General features: G+C 32.4%; 2 protein-coding genes across 10 annotated transcripts; both read right to left on the reverse strand.

Moving 5' to 3' along the window:
* Positions 1-472: 472 nt before the first annotated feature.
* LOC112520651 (putative pentatricopeptide repeat-containing protein At3g16890, mitochondrial) lies at positions 473-5,178 on the reverse strand. 6 transcript variants are annotated; one of them, XM_025129079.1, is made up of 4 exons: positions 1,692-1,947; positions 1,490-1,623; positions 934-1,162; positions 473-715 (listed from the first exon to the last, which is right to left on the reverse strand). In XM_025129079.1, exons 1-4 carry the CDS (start codon positions 1,768-1,770, stop codon positions 606-608), a joined length of 552 nt encoding a protein of 183 aa, XP_024984847.1. In that variant the 5' UTR covers positions 1,771-1,947; the 3' UTR covers positions 473-605. The 6 variants fall into 6 exon arrangements, with proteins under 6 accessions (XP_024984847.1, XP_024984848.1, XP_024984846.1 ...); XM_025129080.1 differs by having other exon boundaries at positions 934-1,159; positions 1,692-1,942; XM_025129078.1 differs by lacking the exons at positions 473-715; positions 1,692-1,947 and adding exons at positions 2,943-4,569; positions 5,011-5,178 and having other exon boundaries at positions 1,072-1,162; positions 1,490-1,636.
* Positions 5,179-6,337: 1,159 nt separating this feature from the next.
* Positions 6,338-10,037, reverse strand: LOC112521954. Of its 4 annotated transcripts, XM_025130971.1 has the most exons (8): positions 9,931-10,036; positions 9,669-9,739; positions 9,509-9,570; positions 8,032-8,094; positions 7,877-7,924; positions 7,687-7,749; positions 6,767-6,829; positions 6,338-6,633 (listed from the first exon to the last, which is right to left on the reverse strand). In XM_025130971.1, exons 3-8 carry the CDS (start codon positions 9,563-9,565, stop codon positions 6,625-6,627), a joined length of 303 nt encoding a protein of 100 aa, XP_024986739.1. In that variant the 5' UTR covers positions 9,566-9,570; positions 9,669-9,739; positions 9,931-10,036; the 3' UTR covers positions 6,338-6,624. The 4 variants fall into 4 exon arrangements, with proteins under 4 accessions (XP_024986739.1, XP_024986742.1, XP_024986741.1 ...); XM_025130974.1 differs by lacking the exon at positions 7,687-7,749 and having other exon boundaries at positions 9,931-10,037; XM_025130973.1 differs by lacking the exon at positions 9,669-9,739 and having other exon boundaries at positions 9,509-9,571.
* Between the last annotated feature and the right edge of the window lie 417 nt (positions 10,038-10,454).

A 10,454-nucleotide genomic window follows, 5' to 3' on the forward strand; every position in this document is an offset into this window, starting at 1 on the left:
ATGATTGTTTCAGTTTTGATGTTTTATTCCAATTAACACACGTTTTAGTAAACTTGGCGCTTGCCAAAATTTGGGGATGTTATCCCAGTTGTAACATATTTTCGGTGTGTATTGTTTTAATTATGATTGTATCGTAACATAAATATGATCTACGCCTACTGCATGACATCACCTTAATTAGCCCATGTCCACATTTCACATAACATGCATAAATATGAGTTTCCAACGAAAACATGGTCAAAATAAGAAAACACATGTGATTTTACACTAAAACCACATGCGATTACAAAGCACTGTCAACACAAGAGTAATTTGATCGTTACATCGCAGAATGGCATGTGATTGTAGCATAAAATCACATGTAATTTGATCGTTACCATGTTTTCTTATTCATTCATTGTTTTCGTTGGAGCCTAACCCATACATAATATACCAAAAACATCTGACAAATAGATACTTAAATTACATAAAAGTTGGCAAAATACATCATCATACTTCATATTTTCGTTAATATACATGCAGATTGTTCTACGTAAAGTACAAATACCTCTCTCCCTCTCTCTCATCACCCAATACATTTTACACATAAACAAGCCTGCAAATGATCAGAACAATAATAGACTACAAAGAAGAATCAAAGATGTAACACCAAACAAAATGGGGTGCAAATGCTGATATGAATTGCTTTCAATGTGCTCAGCCACGTTGAAATCACCTGCAAAAAACAAGTATATTTCATTGCAGACTTCTTGTTGCACTTGTATTCCCACAAATTGTCCAAAATAGACAACTTTGAAAAAGAAACTGCCTGTACTATTGTCTTTTTGGCATTTGTATTCCCACAAATTGTCCAAAATAGCTCATTTATGCCTCATTTTTATAGGAAAGATGGTTATTTTGAAAGAAATGGTTCAAAAAGCCAATCACATGTACCTCTATGTGGGCCATAGCCACAGCCCACTTTGATCGTTTCCTTCACGTCCTTTATGGTAGCATGATTGTAAAAAACAAAGTGTGTAAGGATATCATTAATGCAGTTGAGCACGAGGTGTGTCTCCTTTAGGCATGGCCCGTTACAGTATTCATCAGCGAACTCAGGTGGCACGTTGAGTTGACCCCTCTCTGTCAACCTATACGACTCTTCACAGCTGCTATAAATCTGCTTTAAAATGGTATAGAGTTGATTCAGGATCTCCATTAAGATAAATGGATTCTTGCTTTTGATGTCAAACCTCATATACCCTTTGAATTCATAATGTAGATGGGGTTTTCCTACAAATCTAACACCACCATCTTTTTCGATCTGTAGTACTCTTCATAAAGATCAATCTAATTCTAGGATTACTCATGGAAACTTGTATAAATTTGGAACTGAAATTTGTTCCGTTTGACCTTGATGGAAAAGTCTAACATCCTTAACCACTTAAATCTTGATTTGTTTGGATAAAATAGTTAACTTTAAAATTGAGGATGTGAAAAGATCACTTACATGCTTATCACTAAAACATTCAAGGGCCTTCACAATAACCTCCTCAGGTTCATCACCACCACTGTCTCTGGCTCCACCACCTGGTTCAGGTATATATCCAATCCCAGTTCCAGCAATTCCCGTTTCTGCTTTCCCTGTAATAAATCACTTTCATCAAACAAAAGTTTCAATCAGAATCTATCACTTGTTAATCGAAGGGTACCTGATTTGAAGCAGAAAAGAACGATAAATAGCAGCATCATAGCTAAAAGCCATTGCTTAACAAATACTGAGGAAGCCATGTTGGTAACTCGACAGAAACAATGAGCATATATAACAAATTATGTCTACCATTTATTACAACATTGATGAACAGAAATTCATCTTGGCTGGTAAAACCAACCAAGACTGTTAATAATAGTGTAAAAGAAGATTCAAAGAAACTGTTGGAAAATACATTTCTGGGAAATTTGATTGGTAAATGAGAAGAAACAAGAAATCTTGGTTGGATTAAGGCTGACTAACAAGAAAGAGCAGTTGAAGAAACTCACCAACCTTTCTTCATTCAGCTTTTTGCCAAAATCAAACCTAATTTACTTTTTTTTTCATCTCTTGCAGTTTCAGGAACCTCCCCCAATCAAAGTTTTGAAATTTATGGTCAAATGAGTCAATATTTTAGAATCCATATTTTATAAGGATGATCTAAAATTAGAGCTTATTGGCGATACCATGATAATGTCTAATAAAAAGGTTACGGGTTACAGGGTATCATACATCTAAATTTTGCATATATTTATTTTGAGTCTCAACAATGACCTATTTGATCAAAAGGTCAAATCTTACTTTTAACGGGCAATAAAGAAAGAATGTCACAATTAGATCATTATGCTTCAGTCCACAAAAGTTGCAAATATTAACTTGCAACATAGCTTAATAAACTTGTTTAACTATCGATCAGATGTCCAAAATATCACTTAATGAGGCCAAAAATGAACAAAAGCAGTGAACCAAAATCAAAGTTGACAACACCAAATCATCGTTACTAAAAAGGCCACAAAATAAACTTGGATCGAATACTATCCATAAAAAGGAAACAGAGGGAGTAGCAGCAAACACAAAAGACTCGGTAAGCTCACTCTTATGCAGCTATCTGCAAACCATGGATGAGCCTTGGAACAATTCGTAATTTTGACCCAAAGTATTTGACTATTTCTGAAAAGTCCAAAATACCATTCAACAATATAAGCCAATCTTCTACACCTAAATCAATGCCATCAATCTTTTCTCATGTAACAATGGGTAACTATAATCACTCTTGAAGACTTTCCAAAAATGCAATGTTACAACTTCCATGAACATAGTAACTTCCAACTGAATACAAAACATAATATGTACTGATAAGAACATAGGTGCAAGAAAGAAGGATAACACTCGAGTTTATCGATCATTATATAGTTAAATTGATGCTACATACCTTGAGCTTGATGTACTGCAGAATGAAACCAGCAATGTGGCTGCAAATTAACTCCAGGATGTACAATTATCAAAGCCGAAGGTACAAAGAGATCGAATAAACTTTGAGTCGATTGTAAAATTTCTTTATAGAATCGAGATGGGTTTCAACACAATTCCCCTCTCTTTATACTTCAAAAAGATATCCCGGGCCTCACTGAACCTAGCAGACTGAACTAAAGCATCAATAAACAAATTACATGTATAAGAATCAGGGATACATTCATTAGCTTCCATTGATGAGAACAACTCTTTAGCTTCTTTATACCTCCCCAAATCTGTCAACATCTTAATGAAAGCACTATAAGTGAAGTTATCTGGAGTCAAACCTAAAGTCAACATCGTCAAGAGGACCCTCTGTGCCTTCTCGACCTTCTTCATCCTACAAAAGTTCTGAATCAAAGCATTGAAAGAAAAAACATCTGGCTTTACCCCATTCATTTGCATCTTCTTCATCAAAGCCTTTGCTTTAAAAACATCACCAATAATACACAATGAACGGATCAGGATATTATAGGTTATAGCATTCGGATGAACACCCCAATCAACCATCTCGTTTAAACAATCAAGAGCGTCATCAATTTGATGGGTCCTACAAAGACCATGGATCAGTGAACTGAAAGTATAGGTGTCGGGTTTAAAACCACGTTCTAGGAGCATCTTAAGAAGCTCGCGTGCTTCACTCATATCACCAGCCTTGCAATGCCACGATAAGAGAGTGTTAAAAGTAACAAGATTAGGAGAAATACGATGCTGAAGCATATCCAGAAAAGTTCTCATTGCCATATCAATCATACCCGACTTGCAATAACTGTCAATTATCATGTTATACGAGATAACATTGGTCAATAGCCCCTTTTCAAGAATCTGATTTAGATACCGATTTCCCTCCAAAATTCTCTCATTCTTGTATAAAGATTCAACCAGAAGAAGATAAGTATTGAATCCAAGTATCATACCTTTTCCAATCAAACTATCAACGATATCACATGTTTCCATGAGATCAGATCCCTTAAGTAAACAAGTTATAGCGATGTTAATCGTCATAGTATCAGGAACATAACCTCTCTCAATGATTTTCTTCAAGAAAACAGCAGTTTCTTTAGGCAAAGAATTGCTCGAAAGACAAACCAAAACAGATTCGCAGACTGCTATAGGCAAGTCATGTTCTTTCTCCACAAAATCAGACATTAATTTAAAAGCCTCGAGTGCAGGAGCATTACGAAATATCCCATTAACCAATGATCTAAAAGTAGCATCATTAGGTCTCACGTTACTCTCCTTCATTCTCTCCAAAATCTTAAAGGCTTCTTCAATCCTTTTTGCGTTACAATACCCATCAATGAGTATTGTATATGTAAAAACATTCGGCAGATATCCCATTTCTTGCATTTGTTTAACTAATCGTGACGCTTCATCTACGACTCCAACTTTGCAGACTCCATGGATGAGGAAGTTATAGGTAAACCTATCCGGATTGCATCTGTCCGCCTTCATTTGTTGGAATTTCAAATATGCCAAGTCAAGTGCATTCGACTTCACCAACGCATCAATCACTGCATTATACAACCTGGTACTAGGAGTAAGGCCTAAAAAAGAAATCTGATCAAATATCTGAGCACAATACTTGGCTAAACCTAATCTTCCCCAACTGCTTATTAAAATACAAAGTGAATCCTCTGTGACACTACACCCAGAACTCCTAATAAGTTCAATAAGCTCCTTCGATAACAAAACCGGACCTTTATAGTAAAGGGTATTTGCTAAAACACCGCGAACCGATTGATTCTTCGCAAGTAGAGGATTAATATCCGAAACCCACAAATAAAAAATCAAATTGTGTAATGGGTTTTCCTGATTCTGCAACACACTCACAATGTTCCGAGGGTTTAAGCTAATTTTATTGGATTTTAGCTCATCGTTTAGCAGAAGATACCAATCTTTTCTTGAAAGTATCTGAGAAATGTACCGATGATCAAGGGGTTTATGAGTGGCGGTTTTTAATTGAGGGTTAATTGAAGAAAACTTACCTGTTGCGGTGAAATCAGTGGTGCTGATTGAAGGGTTTATGAGCTCAGATGAAGAACTGGATTGAATCCTTGACTGGTTTTGTCTCTTGGGTACAAAATGATTCGGGATTAATTCAGCCCTAGAAGCCAGAGCAGAGAGGCGTCTCATGCCTCCGACAAATGCACCGCCGGTTTGGATTGCCAAGTTTCGGAAGGTTAAAACTTGAAAGATTCAGCCAAAATTGAACCGGACTGCCGGGACTTTTTGGTGGAGCGAACCGCCAGATAAATCAAAATAAAAAATAACCGGCTCTTCAACCTAACGTATATAATTGTTGTTTTTTTCTTTCAATATTTTGTTGTTGTTTATTCATAAAAATTCAAATGATTTTTCATCTTGAGAAATAGAATTTTAGATTATTTTTTGGTTAAATAAGTTTTTAGACTTTTAAAAAGCAATTAAATATAATTTTTTAATCTGTAAAATCGAATAATATGATAAAATTAAGGTAAAAAAAGATAATATCTTTTTATATTTTGAACAATTAAGTTTTTAAATTTTTAGACTTTTTAAGACCAATTAATTTTTTTTTAAATATAACCAAGAAAATAAAAAATATATACCAATTAAGAGAATACTTAAATTTTGCAATTCATAATTGAGGGTTGAGCTAAATACGATAATAAGTTGCAATGGATGTGTAACATAATTTATGGTGTTCCACTACTGTGGCTATGGCTAACTACTTGAATGCAAAATCCCCTTTCAAATATGTCTTCCTTGCATTGTTTAGGGGTTGTTTGGTAATTCTTGAATGATTTGGTGCAGAATGATTAAGTTGTTAAAATGATTAAGAATTTCTCATGATATAATGCAAAATGAAATATAATTGTTTGGTAATTGTGTACAATGAAATAAGGGCTCTTAATGGTTAAGGGAGACTCAGGATACAAAATCATTCAGAGAGTTTTAGAACCATTAAGAGTCAGACTTTTATTTTGTCAAACAAGATTCACTTCTTAATGATTCAGATGTTGCCTCTTAATAGAACTATTAAGAGGTAAACAAACAACCCATAATTAGTGTTTCTACAAAGGCTTTGGTGGATAACACCAACAAAATACATACATACAGCCAAAACGACATATTTCCTCTAGCACTTGACTTGGTCCACGAGGAGAGAGAAACGATTCTTGATTTGAGATTCAATTTTTAGAAATACATATTGAATTTTGATATCGGCAATTGACAGTGAAACATTTACTACACCCTCAACCTTTTTATTTTCAGTCTCATATACTACTTTCATGATTGCATTCATTTCAGTATTTGTAAGAACAATAGTTAACAAGAAAGAAAGTACACGACATTCACAATTGTTTAGCCAAATAGAAATGTTTTTGTAGTCGAGAAACTATCTGCCACTTGAATAATGTACAGTAAACTTTTTTCTAGCATTCAAATCGCCAAAACCAATTTTGATATTGCATTAGCATGTACCTCATGCATTAAAAGTTGTTTAGTGTATTGGATTTCACTAGTCCAACATTGTAAAAGAAGTTTTATCCTTAACTCAAATCATCATCGGCCCGCGAGCAAGCCTTGAAGTCCCTTTTCTGAAATTTATACACCTCTTACTCTCCCTAAAAAGGTCAATTCAAGAAACAAAGAAAGCAAAACTTCGATAAACAAATCAAGATATAATAAAGATAAATTATTTACGAAAGTTGAAAACGACATGTAAAAGTGATGTTTTATCAATGAATAAAAACTCACATGGTTGTCCCTTCCTGATACACAAGTAGGTCGTCTAGGAGGCAAACGTTGACGAGGTGTTCTCTGCATTTAGCACAATAATTTGAATCATATCAGTCTCTATATAACAAGACACAATCATTGTAACTATTATTTCTCATTAGGTCACCGATCCGAGTCCTACAAAGCCATTGGGCATCTTTTTTACTTTTCTTCAGGGTTTCTGAGATTAGTCGATGTATGCACAAGCTATCTCGGACATCCACGGTTAACAAACAAACCTACCATTTCTCATTTCAAAATTCTTTCTTATTTTCTTCAAACGTTTGAAATTTCTAAAACTTAACCACTTCAATTAAAAACTAGAAGAGTACTCGCGCAATCCAGTGAGATACATCTTGATTTTAATATTTCATTTTATTCTTTATCTCAGTCGATGTTATAGTATGGTCTTATGTGATTTTGAAAAAGCGATAATGTTTTTATTTTTGAATAAAATATAAATTTGAAGATATCATAAAAATTTGACAAAAATATATCGATATTAGTATCAAATTAACTATTTAAAATTCTTATTTTTTGTGTAATTTTTTAATTCAAATTTTTTTATTATAATTTAATTTAGGTTTAATAACGAAGTAATTTATATTTGGGTTAATAATATAGTTTTCTTATAAAGATAATAATTAATTATTTTGTTAGAATTCGATAAATTATTCTAATTATATTTTAGATTTTTTATATTTTCAAATGAGATGTTTATCCTCTAATTTTATGTTTATCCGCAGTTAGTTACGCGAATTCAAACATGAAATTTTAATAAGTTGTACTTATACATAACTTACTTGTAATATTGAATTTTAAGTAATATACAATACTTCATGCATAAAAAATGATTTTTAATTTTTTTTATCAAATACTTTATAATATAGTATAAATACCTCTAATTTTGGTCGCAACGTCTCTATAGCTATTGTTGATTTCTCATTTATTCCTGCACCTTGCTGTTGATCAAAATAAAACGTAAAGATTCATCCCATTAATTTGGATATTGAAATAAGCTCATTATTTGGGCCAAGCAGGCCCATCAACGTGGGCCATATAAGCTCATTAATCAATTTAGAATGCTACCTTGCATAAGGCCCAATCGGCTGAATCAAAGAAAGCACGTTCATGGTCCTGGCCCAATAAATAAAATAATAAAATATGAGGGAAATATTAGTAAATTGGTAAGAGGGGGGTATGATACACTTAAATGAGATGGCTAAAATAGTAATTTGGCATGCCTTCGATATTAAGGGTTTCTTCTTTGGTACTAGTCCTCCATATTTTTGTCCCATTGTCGTCTCCTACAAGTAATATAAACAGATATAATAAGACTTATTTAAAAGACTAAAAAAAATATCATCGAGACCTATCAAACATGATTAGATCATAACGAATATAAAATCGGCCCAGTTTTAGCTTTTAAAATTAAAGAACATTTTCTTTAACAATTATAATAAAATCAACAAATTGTTATCTACAAGTATCTATTTTACATGATCCAGACAAAATTAAAAACATGATCTCGACAGAATCGACAAAAATTATATTCAGACACACACTGCAAAACACGCAAGTCTTAGGTTAAGTTTATTAAACCAGTATTTTAAAATTTACTAAAAAACCAAATATGATATTCAAAATTTCACCTTGTTGTGATCAAGTGTATAATATTGAATAGCAAGTCTTTTTCTTTGCAAGGGGCAATCCACATGATTCACTTGACATCCCAACAACATATGATGTATCTCAAACATGTGAAATGACTATATTACCCTCGAACTTAATTGGCCAAAATAAAAAGAAATCACATAATTATGGACCACCTATATACTAATATGGTAGGCCACTTGCCACGTGATTAATTTAGTTCTAGGACCCCTAGAAACATATAACGCAATTTCTTTTTTTTATAAACATTTACGTTTTTTGTATGTATATGATAAGATATTTTCGTTAATAACTTGATTTATAAACTATATGTTATCTTGTTTTTCGAAATAACTCATTTTTCAAAGCTAGTTTCCAAGGAAGACGTGACAAAATTAAAGATTCGTACAATATTTTCTATAAAAACGGTGAATTGATGCATGATAATACTATATATAGAAATAAATTTATACCGAATCAAGATACGTGTGCATGTATTATGGCAACCCTTTGAGACCTAATATACGTAATTGCAAATAGACGGTGAAACGATAAGATTATGCAAAAGTTTTGGAAACTCGTATAAAAAACAACACCCCCCTTAAAGAACTAACATTCATTTTCTGACTTTTATATTGCATACATGCCGATTTTGAATTTAATTTATTAAAAATGACTTTATTTAATTAGAAGAGAATGGGTAGGTATATCAAATGCCAATATATATATATATATATATATATTTGAAATTCCAATGATATTTAATTTGAGTCATGTATCATGTGTTCTTTAGAACCACCAATTATTAATTTAAAAGATAATTTAATTATGAAAAAAATACAATTAGGTGGTTTTTAATGTATTTATTTGTTCCAAAAAATTTAACCATTTTTTAGATTTATGGATTTTTTTTTCTTTGAATTTTACTTCCAATTTAAATATAATATATATGAAGTCAAAAGATTTAAAAAAGAAACAAGTCGTGAAATATAAAATTAAAAATTCGATCGTTTGTTTCACATTGAAGGGGAAACAAGAAGATGCCAAGAAGAAAGTTCACACCATTACCTCATGTTCATGGCCATTTTTGGAGATGAATTCCTCCTTTCTCTCGTATTCTGCCATTTATTCTTATGCACGTCAAGAAAACAAAGAATTAACATTTAACAACTCAAAAACGCAAACATATATATGATCGTAAAGACTAATTCACGTGCTTGTGTCTCACCTTCTTCGCAAGAGAGAGAGAGAGAGAGAGAGAGAGAGAGATGGCTAAATTGCAGAAGAGCTTTATGAAGACTAAAATGGTTGAGAAGAAATCAAAACATTAGGGTGTATTTATAGTCGTAGGCCAAATAAAGGCATCTAGGTTGTAGTTGAAAAGAGAATATACTCATATAATTATATCCATTTCTATATCTATATCTATATCTATACCTATACCTATATATATATATAGAGAGAGAGAGAGAGAGAGAGAGAGAAATTACCTTGAGAAGAAGAAATGGAGTGACGAAGCCAAGGAAGAAAGACGGAGACAAAAAAGAAGAACAAGGTGAGAACTAAAAAAATGGGAGATAAAGAGAGGGGGTTGGAGTTAGGAGGGAGGAGGGTTTGAGTGAGGAGGTGAGATATGAATATTATATATAATTGTTTTTCTATTCCATGCTAAAATTTTAATCGTAAAGCAAGAGAAAAAAATTTGAATAAAACTCCCTTTTAAAAATAATTTTAAATAATATAAATTTGTTTGATTCTAAATCTTATTATTATTTAAATATTTAAAAAAATAAAATAAAGACGTAATTTATTAGTATAATTCAATGTTTATCTTGTGTTTGAACTATTTATCAGTTGATAATTAGCTAATTTTATAAAGTTCAATCGTGGAGGAGCGGGATAATGCACAAATTTATAGATATCATCATCGTCATTTGAATAGTTTTGGGAGAGATGTGAGAGGCGTGGGGGGGTTTTAAACCGGGAAGTTCATAGTACTTGGAAAATTTTACTT

Source organism: Cynara cardunculus, assembly GCF_001531365.2.
Source record: "Cynara cardunculus var. scolymus isolate 2C chromosome LG 11, CcrdV1, whole genome shotgun sequence".
Taxonomy (NCBI): domain Eukaryota; kingdom Viridiplantae; phylum Streptophyta; class Magnoliopsida; order Asterales; family Asteraceae; genus Cynara; species Cynara cardunculus.

Excerpts from the sequence above, each read along its gene's own strand:
- LOC112520651 (XM_025129074.1), bottom strand. The coding sequence starts at position 5,158 with ATGAGACGCCTCTCTGCTCTGGCTTCTAGGGCTGAATTAATCCCGAAT.
- LOC112521954 (XM_025130973.1), bottom strand. The coding sequence starts at position 9,565 with ATGGCAGAATACGAGAGAAAGGAGGAATTCATCTCCAAAAATGGCCAT. Across the intron at positions 7,925-8,031 it reads AGAAACCCTTAATATCGAAG|GACCATGAACGTGCTTTCTT; the intron begins GCATGCCAAATT and ends TTATTGGGCCAG. Across the intron at positions 7,750-7,876 it reads CCGATTGGGCCTTATGCAAG|CAAGGTGCAGGAATAAATGA; the intron begins GTAGCATTCTAA and ends TTTGATCAACAG.